Source organism: Phocoena phocoena, chromosome 5 (genome assembly GCF_963924675.1).
Source record: "Phocoena phocoena chromosome 5, mPhoPho1.1, whole genome shotgun sequence".
NCBI lineage: Eukaryota > Metazoa > Chordata > Mammalia > Artiodactyla > Phocoenidae > Phocoena > Phocoena phocoena.
The window spans coordinates 18704691-18727375 of NC_089223.1; the positions used below are offsets into that span (position 1 = coordinate 18704691).

Genomic DNA, 22685 nt, shown 5'->3' on the forward strand with positions numbered 1-22685 from the left:
GTACATTTTTTATGGTTCCACTTGAGTGTTTGCTAAAGAAGAAGTATCCCAGGAGACCAAAGGAAGTTAAAACTATGACATATGCACATCGATTTTGGGGTAATTCCACAGCTGAACACGTTATGAAAAGATGAGTATACCTGGATCTGCTCTCAATGCTAGATGAGAATGAAGAAACTTGGAAGTTATGGTCTTTGGTGTATGAAACACCTTCTGTTTTCAAGTGGAGAAATCTGATGGCCAGGAATAAACTTCAGCGAGAAGTGAAACAGAATCTTGTTTGCTCTTTAGGCACAAATACAATGAATAAGGTTGATTCTACCACCCAGAGGGGTAAATTGGAGAAACTCAAAACATTCTATTTTATTCCATTTTCCTCAGGAAATAGAAAATGGAGGTCTGTGGTAGACTCCCATTAGAATTATGTAGCCTCCATAAAACCCTACATTCTTAAGTCTAAAGACATTTAAAGGTAATTATGGGGGAAGATGAGGGGAACTTTCCCAGCAGTTAAACAGGGATAGTCATGGAATGGACATACATCACGCCCTGCAGGTCTTTACCTCTGCCCTGCTGCTAAATATGATGTAAGAAGCAGAAGAAAGCTCTGGATCAAGGACAAAATGAGAAGGACATTGAGGGCTTACTCTACTTAAAGGTTAGTGGGGAAAAGTGAGTTAACATGCGATCTACAGGCTAGGTAAGAGTAGAACTCAAATCTCTTGCTGAGGAATAACGGTTATAATAATGCACTAAATGTACATAAATATACATTAAATTCCAAGAAAGGCAAGAGAAATTAAATTGTGATAGTAACACTGACATGCTGCAGAAGTGAAATCATCAGTGTTCCCCATTGTTGTTCAGAAGAAAATAGATGACAGAACAAAGAAGGGCGGTGGGCCATGGTGGAGGAGGCCAGGGTTCTGGGCCTGACTCAGCACGAACCAGCTGTGGGTGATGCTGCCAGACCAGGTCATGCCCAAACCCTGCAGCAGGTGAATGTCCTCCTCCTCTGTGAGGCTGGTAGCTGGAGGGGGTCTCTAAGTCTCTTCCACCAATAAAATTAGATGACTATTACAGCAAGAAAATAATTACAGGAAAAAAATTCAAATATTTTTTAAAAGTGAAGAATTTAGTAATAGGGATTGTTATGACCAGTTATCAGCTATATGAGCAAATCATTAACCCTTAGAGGAATAATGAAAGTGTTCATTAAATTACTACTATTACTTACAACTATTATCAAAATCTCCCCCCTGCCCATCCCGCCAAAAAAAAAAACAAAAACCAAAACCCACAGTGAGAGAGGCAAAGATAAGAACATTAGCAGCTATGTGATAAAAGGAAAACACTTCTGATACCACATGTATGGGTCTTCTTCCCTCATACCAACCAATGTTCCAACACTCCAGACGTCAACTGAAAGTCCTATAATTCAATTCAATTCTGATACTAACTATGCAGAGTCAGTAGAGCCCTTCAGGTGCCAGTTACAAATAATGGGTCCCCAGGGTACCAACATTTGTGTCAGACTTGGTTACAAAGTCAGGGGTTCTCACAACTCCCGCCCCCCTGCACAGGTTCAGTAATTTGCTGGAATGACTCACAAACCTCAGGGAAACATTTACATATATTTACTAGTCTGTCATAATGGATATTCTAAGGGATACAAATGAACAGCCAGATGAAGAACTAAATACGGCAAGGTCTGAAAGGATCCTGAGCACACGAGCTTCTTTCCCCGTGGAGTTGGGGTGCACTGCCCTCCCGGCATGTGGATGTGTTCACGAATCTAGATGCTCTCTCAACTCTGTAGTTGAGGAATTTTTATGGAGGCTTCATCACATAGACATGATAGATTATTAACTCAGTCTCTGGCCCCTCTCCCCTCCCTTGAGGACGAGGGATAGGCTGAAAGTTCCAGTCTTCTAATCACGGCGTGGTCTTTCTGGTAACCAGCTCACATCCTGAAGCTGTCCAGGAACCCGCCAAGAGTCGCCTCATTAGAACAAAGGATGCTCCTATCACCCAGGAAATTCCAAGGGAATTAGGAATGCTATGTAAGATGCTTCTATCTCCCCCATCTCTCAGGAAGTTATAAGGGTTTTAGGAACCTGGGGCAGGGACCAAAATATATTTATTCTTATGTCACAGTGATATATCAGAATATTTTACTTAAAATTCACAAATTCATCCCCTTTCACCATGTTTTTTTCCTCTATAGTCACAATAAAATTATTCAAAATAAAAAGCAGTCACTTCACTTCTTAGTTATACTAGAAGACTGAAAAGAGCATTTACTTAAAGAAAAACTGTTTTGGGAAAACTGCCCTTCTGTATTTTAAAGAAGAAAGAAACACGTGTGGGGAAGGGGGAGGGGAAGCTCCAGCTATAACAATAAAGGTTATGTTGTTAATGACGGAGGTCATTCTATAATAGTTATTGAAGAACTCACAGAAATGTTTTATTTCAGAACCAGTGGTTCTGAAATGTTCAGGAAACCATCACATGGGGGGAAGTAAACTCACACAATAACAAAAATTGGGGTTATCAGTTACTTTGACACGGAGGTGTTTTTAAAGGGTGGCAGGAGGAAACCCTGATAAGGTTCATGAAGTATCTAATCAAGGTATTCATTTTGAAGTCAGGTAATATGTACTTTGAGTAAGAAACACATTATAGAATCAAAACTGAAAAGAGCTTTGAGATCATCTAGAATAACCTTCTCATGAATTACAGGAAGAAATTGTTGTTAGAACTGGCACTACTTCTCTGGCTTCCTGATTCACAATCCTTTACTCTTTCCCTCTGCTTTTAAAAGACAGTAGGTTTCACTAATATCATTATTTTCATCGTCCCTTTTTTGTTACGCTCAGAAAAAGATATTCTTTTAATATCCATTTAGTATAATAGCATAATAATGACCAGAAGATCCTCAATAAAACAATTATACTTCCACCTGGAACTAAAGCAAATGTCAAGTAACTCATATGTGAGTCAGATGAAAGGTGGAATTCAGGTGATTAGAAAACATATCAAACAAGACAAGAAGAGGGTCTATATTCTCCAAGTTGGATTTTTGAATTTTCAATCATAAACTACTTTAATGATTTTCAACTTGCACCAAAAGGTCAAATATGAAGTAAGCACTGAATAAATCAGCAAGTGTTTGATGTTTCTTACCAAAAATGTTTGTTAAATTCAGCAGACAAAATAACACAACCCCTATGACCATGACTGATCATCATTTAGTGTAAGCCACTACAGAGAGGGAAATACGATTTTTCTTTTCTTTCTAAATAGTTACATAGTTATCCATCCATGTGCAGAAGATTCGGTGGTGTGAGTGTATAAGCATCAATATCAGTCATAATAAATGATCATTTTTGTTCACAGAGTGCCTACGAGGTCTCAGGAACTGTGTGAGCATCTTTTTGAACACTGCCTCCTGTCCCACAGCACTGTAAGATAGAAATTATTTCAATCCTCTCTACAGATGAGTAAATGGAGAGGGATGCGTGAGGTAACCTGTCAGCAGCAGGATTAAAACTTAACGTCTATTTGATTCTAGAGACAGTGTTCTTTTCACCAGGTGACAGCGCCTTACCCTGACAAAATTCCTATGACATACAGAATGCAGATGCTACTTGAAAAAATTCAGAACACATGATTGAACATATCCATGTTCCATTTCACTTTTACCTTCTACAGAAATGTTAAAATTTTAGTATTTTACCAGTAGCACAGTTAATGGCTTTAGCATTAAGCCTTACTTAAACAGAAAATCAAAATCTGCTCCAAAAGAAACCTTGTCTTTACATTTAAAAACTTTTATTTAAAATCATGATCATCACTGACCCTTAAATAATGTACTCTATCTAACAAATACAGTCACACCGTCTCCCTTCGGCCCCTACCACAGATTGTTGGTACTGTGCTCCCTTTCCCGAGGGTACATCTGACAGTTCCCAGATTCCTTTGATCAATCATAATACTTATTTTGTTACATTCCTTCCTCTCTTTTCCTCCACCGTTCTAAACTGGACAACCCACCATAAGTCAACCCCCAAACCAATTCCAGTCTGTCCTTGAAAGCGTCATGCCTGTTTCCATCATAATTTTACCCCCAGCCTGTTTCTTGAAATGAGCATTTGTCATTACATTTACCTAGCCATCACTAAATTCAACATAAAACTCCGTAGCTACTATGGGTCCCCGAGACATCCTTCAAATGAATGGAAATGTCCCCGTGAGTGCCCCCGGCCTAATTCCTCAGACTCAACCCAACCACACATGGACCACACCTTTTGTCAGCCTCAGCCATCAAACGATTATTTCTCTGACCCCTGCTACCTCCTGGTAATTCTTACTTTGTCTGTGGAACCCAAGCCTATTTGGCTGTTACCAGCCAACTGGACTGAATCTTGCTAATTTGCCAATCTTACCAATCCCTTCATCACACTCAACCCTCCCCAGTTTTCTTCCTTTCTTAAACTATCTCCAGAACAATCACCCCCCAACTCCCATCCTCTTACTGTAGAAACCAAAGAGGTGTCAGAGACATCACAGATCCTCTTGTAGGTGATCTCAGTTCCCGGGAGGCAATTTAGGAAAAAAAAAACAGCTACAGAATTGGGCCTAAGTTCTTCACAAGACCTCATTACATTTTAGGAAAGGTTTGCCACCTTTTGGATACCACCTTAAAGAATCTATTGCCTGGCTGAAGAAGTCTGACTCAGCTACAGAGTCATCTATTCATTGCTGAGGCAAGTCACATCGTCTGCGGGCAACAGTACCACTGGCCTTGAATCTGTGACTTGCAATTACAAGAATCCAGTACACTGTCCTCTAGAACTACATCACCCTGGATATGGAGGGAAGTGACTGCTACACCTCTGTAATCTCACTGATATCTTTGCAATAACCAGGAAGGTTCAAGAGGCAAAGGAAGAAATTCCTTGCAGGAAACATGACAGGTTCTGGGACTTCTTCTGGCAGATCCCTGAAGGCCTATGAAGTTGGGCATATAGACTAATTCAGTCTATAATCTTTCTGCTTATCCTCCTAGCAGTATCCCTCTCGCTAGATGTCTCTGGGTGACACAGTTCAGCAACTGGCAACCTTCGCCAAGTCTCAACAGATGGCTCAGCTGGTTCTTGATGAACAAAAGGTGACTGAACGAAAAATGGCCTTATATTGTTCAAAGAAACAGACTGTTTCTTCTTTCCTTGAATAAGAGGAGGGACTGACAAAAACTCTCCTTGACCAAACTTTAGAAAGGCTTCTCTGAGTCATCTTTTCATCTAGGCCTCATCCTTGGGGCCCTGTCTTCAGCCTGCCTAGTTCAGTTCTAGGAAGAATCCCCCCACCTTTAATATCTGATCACCTTGGCCTGCCAGGAGCAAGGATTCTCTATCCTTGACATCTTCTCTTAGGAATTCTCCATCCAGTGACCCCCTTGTCCTGCTCTTTGGCTATGAATTTCCACTTGTCCTTATTGTATTCTGAATTGAGCTCAGTTTTCTACTGAAGTTTCTTTTCCCCTGTTGCAATAGTTTTGGGATAAAATATGTTTTTACCACTTTAACTGGTACCTGGCTTTGACACATGGTATATATGGTCGTAAGAAATGTTAATAAACTCTACAAACTAAGATATTGCATGCATCAATTCACTTGACAAATATTAATGGATATCTGCCAAGAGGCAGTCACTATGCTTGATGCTAAGAATAAACAGTAGCCAAAGGCAGACAAAGGGTCTACCCTCTTCAAATTGACCATTTAGTGAGGACCAGAGATCACACAAACAACGATCACACAAGTAACATAGCAGCATTACTATGATAAGTAGTTTGAAGAAAAGGTACACAGTACTATACTGGGGTAAGTCAGGGAAGGCTTCCCTGAAGAACGAATGAAGTGACTTTGCAGCTGAAATCTAACTATTCAAGATTATTGGGTGTGTGTATGGGGGCGGGGGGTGGGGGTAGGGATCGGGCATTCTAGAGAGAAGGAACAGCCTGTGCCAAGTCTCTTATTGACAGAAATGGAATGAAAGAATGCCAGTGTAGACAGGTCACAGAAAATAATGAGAAGTAGGCAGTGGATGAGACTGGAGACATATATGGGGAACAGAACAGGCAAGACTTTCTAAACCATCTTAGGATATGCAACTTGATGCTAAGGGCAGTTGGACACCACTGTATACACGCGCTTATTTAGCACCCTGCCTGTATCAGGGTACATGCCCAATCAATGAAAACTTTAAAATACTTGAACCATCTTAATGTGTGAGGTATGATATTTGTCTTACACATAGGACTAATTTCATACAACACTGATTTTTTGGCCCTAGAGTGGTCAGTGGCAGGATGTTTGGGAATGTAAAATACAGATGATGTACACTTTGTTGGGAGTTCCATGAACTGTTATTTAAAGCGGTCCCCAACCTTTTTGGCACCAGGGACCAGTGTCGTGGAAGACAATTTTTCCACAGACTGGGTTGGGGGGTGGTTTCGGGATGACTCAAGCACATTACATCTATTGTGCACTTTATTTCTATTATTATTATATTGTAATATACAATGAAATAATTATATAACTCCCCATAATGCAGAATCAGTGGGAACCCCGAGCTTGTTTTCCTGCAACTAGATGGTCCCATCTGGGGGTGATGGGAGAGAACGATACCCAAAGTGTGTTGCTTATGTCCAGACTACTCCTTAATTGTCACTTGCCACTCACTGATAGGGTTTTGATGTGAGTCTGCAAGCAGTTGATTTATTATGGTCTCTGTGCAGTCAAACCTCTCTGCTAATGAGAATCTGTATTTGCAGCCACTCCCCAGCGCTAGCATCACAGCCTCAGCTCCATTTGCAGCCACTCCCCAGCGCTAGCATCACAGCCTCAGCTCCATTTGCAGCCACTCCCCAGCGCTAGCATCACAGCCTCAGCTCCACCTCAGATCATCAGGCATTCGATTCTCATAAGGAGGACGCAACCTACATCCCTCTCATCTGCAGTTCACAGTAGGGTTCACGCTCCTATGAGAATCTGATGCCACCGCTGATCTGACAGGAGGCGGATCTCAGGCGGTAATGAGAGCGATGGGGAGTGGCTGTAAATACAGAAGCTTCCCTTGCTCGCCCACCACTCACCTCCTGCTGTGCCACCTGGTTCCTAACAGGCAATGGACCAGGACTGCTCCGTGGCCCAGGGGTTGGGGACCCCTGATTTAAAAAGTCAATCACCCATGGCCATCATCAAAAAGTCCACAAATAATAAATGCTGGAAAGGGTGTGGAGAAAAGGGAACCCTCTCACACTGTTGGTAGTAATGTAAATTGGTGCAGCCACTGTGGAAAACAGTATGGAGGTTCCTTAAAAAACTAAAAATAGAGCTACCATATGATCCAGCAATCTCACCCCTGGGCATATATCTGGAAAAGAAGAAAACTTGAATTTGACAAGATGCATACACCCCAGCGTTCATAGCAGCCCTATTAGCAATGGTCAAGACATCGAAGCAACCTAAATGTCCATAGAAATCATCACACTGAGTGAAGTAAGTCAGACAGAGAAAGACAAACATTATACGACATCACTTATATGTGGCATCTAAAAAAAAATCCAATGAACATATTTACGAAACAGACTCACAGACATACAAAACAAACTTACGGTTACCAAAGGGGAAAAGAGGGGAGGGAGGGATAAATTAGGAGTATGGGATTAACAGATAAACACCACTATATATAAAATAGGTAAACAACAAGATTTATTGTATAGCACAGGGACCTATCTTTAAAGAAGGTCAATCACCCAAATTTGAAATGAAAATGTATTTGCGTCAGAATGATTCTCAGCCGTCAAGTATGGAGTATTATTACTTGGACGTGGGATGCTTGAGCAAGACCCACCCTCCCATATTTGGTTAACTGCTTCTAATTTTAAAAGACATCTAAGCCCATATTATACAGGTTTTAAATGATTTTTTTCATTTTCTTATTTCTAATCGATATACTGACGGCATGACCATGAACACAAAATTTCTTTTTCTTTAATTAAAATTGAAACTGATTTGCAATTTAGAAAGGGTGGGTAATAGAGAGCTGTAGGCATAAGGGCCTCTCCGCTCCCTCTTTCATTCCACAGCCCTCTCGGTATTTACTTACATCCATAAGAGGGGAAATGCAAAGTCTGCTATAATATCCAAATGTTAATATAGTTAACAGTTCTCTATGCTTCTAATCACTGAACAATGGAACAGAACTGATAGTTGCAGTATTAGCTGCATAACAACAATAACAGCCACGACAAAAATGGTTACAGCAATGATAATAAAGCAGCTACTATTTGCCGGGCACTTACTCTGAGTGCTGTGCTTGCAACACTTCACTTTATCGGAGTGCCAGGCATGAAACTCACACCTCATCTCTTCAAAGATGAGAAAGCTGAGGTTTACAGAGGTGAAATAATTTGCGCAGTGGTAAACAGCTAAGAACTTGCAGATCCTGAATGCCTCTCTAGAGGTCCATGATTTGTAACCCTGATAACATACTACATAGGATGAAAATAAAGTTATTGTTGCACGGTCACTGGGAGATGTACCTCAGCAGGTGAACTGGATGGACAGCACAAATGAAATCGCCCTTCCTTTTCTCACCTCTTTCCACACCATTCATTTTTTTTTTTTTCCTTCAGATAAACTGGCTGGCCCAGAAGTTTGAGTATAATCAGAAAATGCTAAACAGACCACAGTGGGAAAAGAGTCTATAAATTGGCCCACTGCCACTATACCCTTAATAAACTAAGCTAACCAGCCACAAATAATTTTGAAAGGGCCTAAAAAAAAACCTCATGTACTTTTAACACTTCCTTAATTCAGATTCTTAAGTGGAATGGATATTTTATATCAATAATGCAGACAATTTACTTTCTAATTTCCACCTAGCTTTGATATATATTTAATAAGAATTACCAGCTTATCTCTTGAAGAAGGCAAAAAAAAAGCGGTAGTTAAGGTTAAGCTAAGGTCCACCTTAGAAGGAGCTGGGCTTTAATGTTTAAAATACGAGGAAGAGAATTTCAAATGAATAATTTCTGTTTCATGTTTATGATTATCTGACAATCTCCTATTCATCACATGGTATACAAAGAGCCAATCAAATTTTACCATTAAAAAACTAAATGAAAAACATGTAATTAGGAGTTTAAAGGGGATGCTAAATATCTACAAATTTCTCTGAACTAAATTGAATTCCTAAAATGGGAGCTTGACTTTCAAGGTCAATGTTGCCTTAAGAAAGAATCAGATTATGTTAATAAAGACCAAAGCAAACATGCATATTACTTTGAGAAAACAGAAAGGAAGGTACAAAGCATCCTTTGTTTGAAATGGAAACAAATGTCTTTGCAAGTCATTTCAAAAATATTCTCCCTTATAAGCAATAAAGGATGTAAGACTGATGACAGTTAAAAGTAGCACTAGATGTATCAAAGGCATACCACCAGATGGCATCTTAAATCAGATAGCACATTCAGAGATGGTGAGTTAACTATGTTTCTGAAATGGAATCAAATTCATGAATTCCAAACAGATTTTTTTAATGGTAAAATGTCTGACACTAATCATAAAATCCAAAGAACCCAACAATGTAGTCTTGAATATAACCAAAATATATGAATCTAAAAAGAAAGGCACTGTAAATAAAATGGTGATCTTGATACAATTTTTATTTTAAAAAAGACATAACAAATGGAGTCGTACGAGAAAAGGAAAGTTCGGGTAGTAATTTCATGTTTCCTTCATTATTACCTACAATTTTTCTTTCCACAAATCCTAATTTTACTCTATCAGAGGGCTTTGTTTATTGTAAACATGAAGAAAGGCAGTTCAGAGCAGAAGAAAAATAGTAAGAAAAAAGCTTATAAAAAAAAATAAAACAGGTCAAGTTTCCTTTCACCTACATGTATGACTCTTATGAACTTAAAGTTCAAAAGCCTTGATGTCCGGGCTTCCCTGGTGGCGCAGTGGTTGAGAGTCCGCCTGCCGATGCAGGGGACACGGGTTCGTGCCCCGGTCTGGGAAGATCCCACATGCCGCGGAGCGGCTGGGCCCGTGAGCCATGGCCGCTGAGCCTGCGCGTCCGGAGCCTGTCCTCCGCAACGGGAGAGGCCACAACAGTGAGAGGCCCGCGTAACGCATAAAAAAAAAAAAAAAAAAAAAAGCCTTGATGTCCAAACCTTAAATATCTTCAGGAACAGAATGAAACAATGCTGCTGTGTCTAAAACTGCCTGGTACCTGGACCACAATGTCAAATATGAACAGAAATTAATACAGAGAAGCATATCATACACCAAACTGGAGTCAAAAAGTAACCATATGATAGCAGGAACTGAAATCTTGTTCAGAATATTAAAATACAATATTGTTTCATAAAAACCTCTGAAATAGATTTGATTATCCCCTGGGTGTGGGATGTGTTGGTTGTTTTCTTCTACCATCATATAATCAGTAAAATCCTATTTTTACAACACACAGTTAACTAGAAATGTTATTTTCATATGATAAAAGCAACTTAGAGGATACTTGTTACCAGTTTGTAATTTATTCTTGGATTGGATTTATGTATATAGACAGTATTCTACATACACATTTTAGGGCTTAATATAAGGAAAGAACACTGGACTTTTTTGAGCGTTTTCCTTTTTCCCCTTACTCAACACACTTGACTTAGGTCTCAAACCCATCTGTGGATTTCACATTACTTCACAAGGCAATGCTTACTCCATGATGCTGGTAGAGAGCCCAGCAAAACAGAAGGAAAAGTTATGTGACCTCCAAGACAAAAGCAAAGCCAGGACTGAACTATCTAAAGGCCTTCTCTCACGGAATATATTTTAACATTAGCGAGACGTGTACGTAAAAGTATTTAATTCATATTTTAAAAATACATTTTATATATGAAGATAGTCGTTTAAATAGTGGTAAAGCAGCTGCCTCAAAACTGAATATTATTCTCTTACTAATCCACTAATTAAATCACAGATTCTTCTATAAGAAACTACTTCTGACCAGTTCATATATTTATCCAGTATCCCATTTGTCCAAAATCCTCCACTTTAGACAGATATCAACAAATAGCTATTCAGGAGAAAAGAACAGAGTAAAAAAGATAACTGTTATTTAAATGACGATACTAACAAAATACAGAAACACACACATCCACACACATGCATAAATACATACATACTCTGTTTAAGAGGTTCCTATATCTTACCATTATATTCTTACCATAAGCTACTATGTGCAAATCAGCACTACATTTACATTAAAATTATATTGAAACAGAGGGACATTCACAAAACCGTGACATAAAATTCATGTCCTCAGCTGTTAACATTTAATAGGATAATAGCATGAAATGATAAAAAAAATTCAGTACAATATACAGTTGACCCTTAAACAACACGGGTTTGAACCACATGGATTGTTTTTCGACAGCAAATACTACAGGATCAGAGGTTGCTTGAATCTGCAGGTGCAAAACTGCATGTACATGGAGGGCCAACTATAAGTTATACGCACATTTTCGACTACGTGAAGGGTCAGCACCCATAAGTCCCTGGTTGTACAAGGATAAACTGTAGTTAAATGCCATGCTATATAGTTACTCTCAGATTTCATAATTTCATGGACCTGTAAAATTAACTTCTAACCCCAAATAAAATAGGAATAGACATTGTTGAACTGCCTGCATTTTAATACCAGTTCTGGCACCTTCTAGTTCAGTAACCTTAGATATAATACTCAATTTCACTGAGCTTCAGTTTCCTCATTTGTAAAATTGAACTGATCACAGCACTTCCTTCACAGGGTTGTGTGAAAACTCAGAGTTAAAACGTACAGTGTGGGCTTCCCTGGTGGTGCAGTGGTTGACAGTCCGCCTGCCGATGCACGGGACACGGGTTCGTGCCCCGGTCTGGGAAGATCCCACATGCCGCGGGGCGGGTAGCCCCGTGAGCCATGGCCGCTGAGCCTGCGCGTCCGGAGCCTGTGCTCCGCAACGGGAGAGGCCACAACAGTGAGAGGCCCGCGTACCGCAAAAAAACCCAAAAAACAAACAAACAAACAAAAACCGTACAGGGTTTATAACACTGTACGAACTGGCAAAAAACAAGAACCGAACAAGGTTAGCCTTACAACAAAAATAACTCATTAATTTGTCCCCCCAAAAGTATAAAAAGCAATTACTGTCACCATAGTTTCATGTACATAAAGAAAGCATTCTCACTAAACTGAAAAAGGCAATTTCAGTCTGGACCAGTGAAAACTTTGTCATAGCCCAGTCCCAGTCTGTGGCCAGTATGTGGGAATGTCCATTAAGAACTGGATCACAAGAGAATAAAATCAGTGGAATCTAAAATTATTAGGGACACTTCAATGGGAAAATGGAACATGACATGAGTTGGAAACATAAATATAATCTGAATTTCCTGTAGACAAAGGGAAGTGTATCTATATTTTTCCTTTAAGGTATCAAAGAAGAATGCACCTTCCTTACCTGGAAGCCTTCCAGTGTTATTTGAAACACTACTTCTCTTAAAGGCACAGCAGTATTGATAATAATACATTTCAACCTTCTCTAAAACCATCAGAAGGTTATTATTGCAAGTGATCACTTTCAGATTTTAAAAATAATAGTTTGGGGATTTTTATCTTCCTACGGAAACAACTATAGGTGTTGCCTTATGAACGGTGCTTACACACCTTACTATTTGTGAAAACTGACTCATGGCAAATTGAAAAGGATAGGGCACACTGTGTCTTAAAGCAAAATATCTCTTCATGTAATTATGATGTAATAACTGTCAAATGCTTCTTCTGGGTGGTGTTATATGTTTATTGACATTAATAGATTACATTAATAGATTATTACTGACTGGTATGTTACACACAAATGCTGAATTCCTAAGGCTCTGCTATTCTTAATATAATACTGTATTCATTACCACAATTCACTTAAAGATGCTTTTGATCCGTCTTCCTTTATTCTCCGCAGTAGCTTTCTATAGTCAACTCTCGAAGAGCTTGTAAAGGAAAGCACTACAAAGGTTTTTCACTGGGAAAAACCATATAAACTTTATGCCCCAACGGTACTAAGCACTATTGTTTGGTCTTGCCCCCTTGCGTTATAGCAATACATTTTAATTTAAAATATAATAAATTATAAATCGAGTCAAAATAATTTATTCCTTGTATTTCTCAGTAATTTCTCAGTAATGAGCAAGAACAAATTCTAGTCAAATGAGCTGAAATACTTGATTTTTTTCAACCTAATACAGAGGTAGAATAGTGCATGTAATACCATGTAATAGCTCAGCATGGGTTATGTTGACGGATCCTGTTCATAGTAAGGTCTTCAGCTGATTAGCTATGAGGCCAGTTACTTAATCCAGTGGTTCCTGTAGAGGGGTCCCAGATCAAGGGGCTCATCATCATCTGGGAACCTGATAGACATTCAAATTCTCAGGCCCTACTCCAGACCTACTAAATCAGAAACTCTGGAGGTAGAACTCAGCAATCTGTGTTCTATGAAGCCCTCCAGGCAATTCTGATCCATGCTCAAGTTCCAGAAACACTGACTTAAACTCTCTGAGACTCCCTTCTCTCATTTGTAAGATGGGTTTCCTAAGACCAACCTTGCAAAACAAGGGAGGAAAACAAATCAGGGAAAAGGACGCTGGCTCTCATACAGTGACCTTTTATCCTTTTTTTTTTTAAATCAAGGGCCCACATTAAGGGGAATAAAAACATCAAACTGTGGTGGCTGCCACAGGCTGGGCCTGAAATGTGCTGACCTGCCAGCGGTGGGCTAGGTACCAAAATAGGACTCGGGCTGCAGGGCAGGCCCTAAAGATTTGGCCACTGAAATCTTTGAAGTGGGCAAAATGCCCCAGAAGTAATATTTTATCCTCATATAAACTAAGGCTGCATTGCTCTGATTGTGACAAATGATAGTATGAAGAGAATAAACACTGATCTTTCGGTTCTCAAAAGACACTGGATTCTTACCCCACTTAACTCTCCCCGGAGTAAAGGCATGGGGAATTCTCCTAATTGACGTCAGCTGCTGTAAGGGAAGGAATGCCATGACCTTAAACTTGGCCACTAGTTCACTCTCACATCCAGGAACAAAGCCAAAGGGTTCTCCTGGCAACTGCCTGACGTGCTAAATGGCAGGCACAGCCACTGAGGGAATCCTTTGCTGCTCTAGGGACAAATCCCCCCCTGCAGGAAACAGACAAACTGGAGAGATTAGCAGTTTGCCCAGCTGATGCTGGCCTATCCCCCCGGTCCAGGGAGCAGAAAATGAGTTCTAAATCATTCTCTTCAAAGACCCAGGCTCCTGGTCGGCTTCTGCTTTATACATGAGGGAAATGTTCTCTGCTAGGTCAAAGGGAAAATAGGAAAATATGAGAACTTGAAAGAGAAATGCAATAAATTGGATCCCTGCATAAATCATCCTACCATATTCAAGAAGTCGTTAATGGATATTGACTAAGCACAAACTAATCAGACATTTTAAGATCAATGTCAATCATCATTCTTGAAGGGCCCTGTAATCAAAATCGGATCCAATTCTCCTAGCCTGCCAAAATCATTGCCAGGGCACAAGGCATACTCGGGGCATACTGAACGAGTATGAAAGGTTCCTGATCAGCCCCTCTCGCAAGAGCTCCTCCCTGCTCACTCTGCTCATCTCATCCAGGATGCCATTCTAGCCACAAACCTGAAGGTGTAACTCCCCCGCTCCAAGACCCTCTCCACTCCCAGTGCCTACAGAACAGTAACCAAATGTTTAAGTGCTGCTTACAAGAGACTAATATTTGACCCCGACAGTCCAACCTCAGTCTCAACCCCCACCCCTACCCCTCACACCCTTCCGATACCTTGTCTTCCCACAGCAAATCTCCAAGACCATGCCTTCCCACTTTACAAAAAATAACAGTGCCTTTCATATGCTGTTGTCTCTGCCCAGAATAACCTTTGCTAGCTTTTTCACATAGTAAAATCTCACCTATCACACATGCTCCAGTTCAGGTACCATGTAATCTGTCAAGACTTCCTTGGCTTTCCTGCATTCCTTGTTCTGAGTTCCCACACTAGTTTATAGGCACCTTCATTACGGTTCTTAACAAATTTTACAGTAATTATCTATTTCTGTATCTGACTCCCCAAATAGACCTTGAGTATTCTACTCAAGGTCTATGCCTCATCTGTTTCAATCATCCACAGTTCCTAGCCTTCTGAAAGAGTTCTCCATCCATATCCAGGACAGATAGGATCCGAGCTATTTAACAGGGTTTTTTTTAGCTCAAAGATGTAATATAATAATCAATGGACACTGTCAGGGAAACCGTAGCCATTTAGAAAAGAGGAAAACTTTTTGGTTTTAAGTTAGCTCTATCTAGTTGGATATTTCTAAATTTGCTTGAATAAATCTAGATCATATCCTTTCATTTAATCAATAGTTTGATGCACATATCTTTCGGCAAATATCTGTTTCAGTTTTTTTGTTATATGCTGACCCCTGGGAGAGCAGAGACCAGGTCTTATTCACCTGTGTATAACACACACCACCTGTACCAGGCAAATGTTTGGTAAACTGAATTCCCAAATGACTTGTACCTTAGTTCAGCTTAGTTCACAAAATACCTTAGACTGGGTAGCTTAAACAACAAGCACTTATTTCTCACAGTTCTGGAGGATGGGAAGTCCAAGATCAAGGTGCTGGCATATTCAGTGTTTGGTTAGGGTTCTGTTACTGGTTTGCAGATGGCCACCTTCCTGCTGTATCCCCACACGGAGTAAAGAGAGAGGGCTCTCATCTCATCTTCTTCTTATCAGGGCACTAATCCCATCACAAGGGGTCCACCCTCAGGACTCAACTAAATCTAATTATTTCCCAAAGACCCCACCTCCAAATAACATCACACTGGGGGTCTGGGCTTCAACATATGATTACTGGGGACACACAAACATGCAGTCCATAGCAAGTTGCTACACAGATATTTGGCCACATTTTTTAATGTTCCATTTGTATGTCTGCAAGGAAACAAAGATAAATTTAACTCAATTTTCAAAAAAGAGTCAAAAAGAGGGAAAATACTTTCCTTCACAAAATGCCTCCAATATAGAAACACATTCTTCAAGTTAAATGTCTAAAACAGCCATCATTCTAATCAGGCAAGTTTGCTGAGAGAAAAGAGCAGAATGTAACTCATGCCTCCCTTGCTTTGATTAGGGACCCATAACTAATCCTCACCTCTACTCCCACAGAGATGATTACTGGCTTATCTAAATCCATGCTCCAGGAGGGTAAGGTACATAGTGCTTTATCACCTTCCCCAGAGGGATACACGGAGGGAGCATTGGGACCAGGCAGTTTCCTGGTCCTTCTCCAAAATCAAAAGTACAGAATTTTAAGGGAAAAAAATCCTAACTGGACATAAACCTTTTGTTTTACTGCTTTAAAAACACTTGAAGGGGAGGGAGGAAGGGAAGTTGGGCAGCTTTGTAAATTTAAACATCAAAGAAATGCTAAAGGAATGCAATAATGCCCAGATTTCCAATAACCAGGACACTAATTCCTAGATTTTTCTTTAAATAGGAGCAAACCATGACACAGAGGTTAGCACAACTCCTCTCTAAACATTTGAGTGTGAAACGTTTTTATTAATAAAAAGTAGGAGGGAAGAAAAGAAGAGGGAAAGCTGGGGAGTGGCTTTTGTGCATGATTATAAAATAGTTGCCATTTGTTTCATTTTGTGAGTTTACATATCAGGCTATACTTAAAGCTGAATTGCCCGAAAGAAGCTAATCGTCAGTTTCTACCCTGATGGCTCACCTTACATTTTTAGGAAACTGACATACATAGGTGAGAGACTATTTCTAATACCACTTGAAAACCACCATATGGTTTCAGGCTTCAGGCTTTTTCTCCCTACATTAAAAGTCCTTCTTCTTTCCCCTTACTCTTTTTTCACAGGTTCTCATTTGCAGCTCTACTGTTTTCCTTCTTCTCCCCCTCCTCTTCTACATCTTCCTTTCTGCTTTCTCTTTTAAACTGTTTAAGTTCTCCATTTTTCTTAAGTGTGGAATTCTGAACTACATAAAGAATACTCTACCCTTAAGATTTGGAAGTGTAAACTATGCCTTTTATTGCATAGCGTAGTGTCAATATAATATTGACTTCATTGATTCACTTTACTGATTCAGTTATCCAAATAACAAATGTTCTACATTTAAAAATAAATATTACATTGCTGGTTCAGCTGTCCAAATAAAATCAAATCTCAGAACACAATCATATATCATAAAATGTTATCAATAAATTATAAGAAGTATCTTGAAATACAAAGAGATAGCAATTTTCTCGGATCACGGTACCCTGCTTTTATTTCACAGTCCTCTGTGCTTCAGCTTGGAAAGTTCATGGGTTAAAATATGAAGCTATGGATTTAGCTTTCTGGTGAATCATATGCAAAAGAGTTTTTTTTTTCCCTTTTAATGGAAATGTTAAAATAAATTCCCCCACCACTTACATTACATATCTTTACATTCCCAGAAAAGGAAGAAAGAGATCACTGCAATGGAATCTACTGGAGGTTCCTTAGAATCCTGCCTTCATTAAGAAATATAAACACTACATATTCTGTGCTACGTATTCTGTGATGTCTCCATAGCTACTTCTGTCACCATCTAGAAGGATTTTTTTTTTTCTTTCTCACCCAGGGAAAGTTATACATAATTGAGTCCTGATTTCTAAAGTCTCTTCCTATCTATATTGGGAAATGTGCCAAACTGTCACCTGGAATCTCACCAGAAAGAACGAGGTGCAACCTCTGCTGAATATGAGGGCAATTAGTCAATGGACCCCAGAAAGGTTCAGGGATAAAACATCACGAATCTGACTTTTCTAGAAACCTCCCTATGTGTTCTTTCAGGACAGAGCCTCATCAAACAGAAGAGCTGATTGTATCCCAGGAAATATATTCCCCTAAATGTCTATTTTACATGTTTCCTTTTTGTTATAATTATCACCTCCATTAATACCTACTGGGCTCATTAGTGAGTTTAACATGAATTGGAAATCACACATTATTATGTGAAGTAGAGAAAATATCATAATAAATATCATAATATACCATATTTATCATATCATAATGTCATATTATGATATCATAGTAAAATATCAAGCCATTCATTCTTACCAAAATCAAAAAAACTTAATGATATAAATATCATTTAAAGCTACTATTTTACCATCTATTTATAGGTGGAATTTACAGTGAATTTTTTAAAGTAGTTTCTTTGCCGGTAGATTCCAAGCTACTACTTAGATATTAAAAAATTTTCATATTTTAGTATCTAAGAAAGTAAAGCATGTTCACATTTGTTTTGTTCTTATATTTCTACAGTGCCTGTAAGTCAAAGATAATAATGCATGACTGCATTTTAACACATGGAAAATGGGGTTCATAGTGATACACACAGGGTAAGTATGTAGCTCGATTTTTCACCACTGGTCCAACACTGACTTACCACCGGAACCAATTTCTCCTGCTGCCTGGCCCCAAACACATTCATTATTCTTCTGAATTACAAATAAGAAAAGCAGCATTGCCAACCCAAAACAAAATGTAAATGTCAATTTCTCTGGAAGAGGAATCATTAGAGGCATTTTGATCAAGGAAGGTCTAGTCTGATATTCAAGAGTGCTTATCTTGCTCTTACCAGTCACCTTCAAAAATATATTAGAAGGCCAATAATATTATAAGTACATGAAGGTTTGGAAGAAAGAAGCAATCAGTAGTATATATGAAATATTTTAAATGTCCTCTTTGTTTTGAAAAGCATAATATTCTATGTCAAACTTCTTCCCTTTGCCAGAATGATAATAATTAAGGAGAAAATACATGTTTTTTTTAGATTCTCTAGAAATACAAACGTGCAAGTTTAGCAAATTTCACAAAGTGTAGATGAAAAGTCTCTACTATTTGACCCTCTATACCACACAAAACTTTTTGACAAGATTTAATTTTTATGGTCTAAGTGAAGTTCCACTTACCCAAAATACATATCTGCCCTTAAGAAGTAACAGAACAAAAACTCTCAAAAAGTAAAGACATATTTTCTAGGCATAAAATGCTATAGGAAGGAGAGAAATTTTGTCTTCTTCCTGAAGTTCAATGGTTCTCAAACTTTAATGTTTGTCACGGTCACCTAGAGGACTTGATAAAACGGATCACTGGGCTTCACCCCAGAGAACTGATTCAGTAGTTCTGGGGTGGGAGCTGAGAAGGTACAGTTCAGCAGGTTTCTAGGTGGTGATGATGGTGATGCCAGTCTGGGATGACACTCTGAGAGCCACTGCATTAACTTAGTCACTTAACTACTTTGGAAGTCTTCCTATGCTTTGTCTGACCTTTCCCAATGAATATCTTGTGTTCCTCGTGACAGTGTTCTACTGACCAAATGTCACTTCTTAGTTAAGGTATTACTTCAGAATATCTTCATCATCTCTAAGTTGCACACCACTTTTTTGGGTATCACATCACACAGATATTTAATACATGAAAATAAAAATACTGTTACATATGTATTAAATCTTTTGTTCCTAACGTACAGATTTGGCAGGAAAAGAGTAAGATGAAGAAGGTGAAGACTCACTGGTATCTAAGACTTTTGATTTGATGTTGAAAACAACAAAGTGTGGGTCCAAGTGGACAGTCTCCATCCTCAGGACTTACCTGTGACTGGTGCATCAATATCCAGCAAATTTTTTTCCTGTCGAAGAATTGAAGCCCCCTCTGTGATTATTCTCAATGCAACACTCTCTTCCAGCCTGCCCTCCTTCATGAGATGTGCCTTTAAGATATCCACACGAGGTTTCCCATCGTTATCAAACACTTCTTTTGCCGTAAGCCGGTGACTTGGAGGAAACGGGACAGCTGAAAGCGAAGAAGTCAAATCGTTACATTAGCCAAAACTCAACAACCAAAGATTCAAGATTCGATAATAACCACCAAATATTCATCCCCATCACTAATCACCTATTGGAGTATTTAAAAAGTCCCCCCATTAAAATATGATCAAGGGCTATCAAGAATTAAAGACTGCCTTCTTCCTATGAGTCTAGATGTGATGTGACTGCTGAAAGGAAATTTACATTTCTTCTTCATCCAGTACCTATCTCATGCATCTAGAAGATCCTGACTGAGTGAATAACAAAAAAGAAGAGAGATTTGTTTCTGTTAGGCAATAATCAATTCAGCAAAAGCAAAGAGTCCCTATACATCCATCCTTCTAATTTTGACTCTGGTGAAGACATTTCTTCACTAAAAAGCAGGCTCCTCTACTGAGACTAGAGGAAGGGGAAAAGACCTTTCAGACCAGATTTGCCCTTCAATGGGAGTTACACCTCTGAGTAAACTGACCCACTGACTCACAGTATAAGGAGAGAGCAGGAATCTGAGGGTGAAAACGCACTGAATACTGAACAGAAAATCAGGGAATCTCTTGAACAGTGAGAGGACTGTATGACATCAGGAGACACAGGTATTTCGGAGTACGATATAATGACAAATTCCATTTGTTGCTCAGACTTAGAGCCAACCATTCTCTCTTCCAGCCATGCCCCCATGCCTTCTTAACAGCAAGAAGGTCTCTTGTAGCTCCTGCCATTCTTCACATCTCTAAATACATTCACTCACTCATTCAGCCAGAGGATATTCACTAAACTCCTACAACGTGCCAGGACGTCCAAAGGTCCACGGTCAGAGACGGTATTATAAAGGTTAAATTTCTGATAAATGGCCACTCAGCCCCTTCAGTGAGGGAAAATCATTATTTCTCCGTTTTACATGAGGGTTCATTTACTGGATAACTCAGATCTATTAGAAATATCTGGAAGAAGCACCAGCACTGTTTCCTGTAACTTTCATCTGCCGTGTGCATTATGTCATATGCATAAGAACATCTCCATATGAAGCACTTCTCTTAGGTAAAACACTTGATGTTACGGATTAAACCTAGCCCTCTTACCTCCTGAAAGCGTCTCTCAAAGAAGCAGGATTTATGGTAGACCTATGCCAAGAAATTTTGTGCAATCTAACAGCACAGACTTGTTATCCAAGAGAAATGACAACTACTTAAAAGTCAGGAAATGAACATGTACTGATGGATGCAAGCTTGATTTTCCTAACAATCCAAGCATATCTATTTAACAATGCCTCCAAAGTGAAGTGGCAGTGCAGACTCAGTGGACATGCATGAGGCTTTCATGGTCAGATGAACCTGGGTGCAAACCTTGGCTCTGAGCACCCACCAGCTATATGACCTTGGGCAAGCTAAATAATTTAACCTCCTTTAGCTTCAGTTACCTCACCTGGAAAGTGGGGATTATATCTATCTGAGGATTGTTCTAATAACTAAAGTAAATAGTACTAGTAGTAGCTATCATTGATAGAGTGTTTATTTTATGCCAGGCATTGTTTGGGTAATAAAGTCAGACACAACAATAAAGCTGTAAGGTGAGGAAGGCATAAGTACAAGTGTTTATATATAAACTTATTTAGTCCCTAGAACATTACTGTGGGAGAGAAACTTGAGACTCAAAAATATTAAGCACCTTGCCCAAGATAATCACCTAGTGATTTATATGTAGACCCGCTGAGCGTCAGCCCTGGCACTCTGATGCCAGAATACTTGTGTTAATAGCTACACCACACTACTTCCCAGAAAGTACTTGACCGTGCTTAACAATTAAACGGTGATGAGTAAACCACTTTCTAGAATTGAAATTCTAATGAATCCCGAGTGGTATTTCTTATAAAGACCACACTTTTATTTTCAAAAATTATTTGGAGTGGCTTATAGTAGAATAGATATGTAATACAAAAGCAAGAGGTAAAATGAGAGATAAAATGCATTAACACCAAAGCATAGTGTAAAATGAAAGAAAAAGAAAGTTCCAGAATTAAACAAGGAGGAGAAAAAAGAGGCAACGAAGTCATTAGCCTTCTGGCACTTGGGCTCTATTTTGTTCATTCTGTTTCTTTGCCCTCCTCACTTTTTCTTGCCTGACTAACATACACGCTTGTTAAGAAAACATGGAAACATTTCGATGGCCACATTTCTTTACCTGGGTCTTTATGTTTGGTTTGAAAGTAGAAAATATCTTACCTGGCAACTCCTCAAAATTCCCCAGAGACAGGATGGGGGTGGAAAGGGGGAACTTCAAAAGGACACTTGGGGTAAGGCCATGAGCTGATTTTTTTTTTTTTTTTAAGTGAGTTCCTAAAGTGTGACTAGGACAACTGTGAAGGTTTAAGTGACTCTGCAAAACTGTCAGGCAAGAATCATAGGAACACAGAAGGGAAGGAGGCTGATTTATTGTCAGGCAGTGGGTCTCTGCCACACACACACTAGCTGGCCTTATTATACTTCAGACAGATCAAAGGGTTAAACCTGAAAGAGCTGAAGCATTTAAGAAGATGAGAGGCAAAAGGAGAGCACCCCAGAGAGGGCATCACCTTCATGAATTAGACTTTCTCCAAGTCCCTAGACTCTCTCCAAGGCCAAGATCACTGCAATAACAGATGCTCCCACCC

The 22685-nt window shown here is 39.3% G+C and overlaps 1 protein-coding gene across 2 annotated transcripts in view; it reads right to left on the reverse strand.

The window, feature by feature from the left end:
* Positions 1-22685, reverse strand: part of PPP3CA (protein phosphatase 3 catalytic subunit alpha) — a 298887-nt gene that overhangs the window by 135180 nt on the left and 141022 nt on the right. For both annotated transcript variants that reach the window (XM_065877944.1, XM_065877945.1), the window contains exon 2: positions 19824-20024. In XM_065877944.1, the coding sequence (XP_065734016.1) occupies positions 19824-20024 (201 nt within the window). The remainder of the gene's footprint in view (positions 1-19823; positions 20025-22685) is intronic.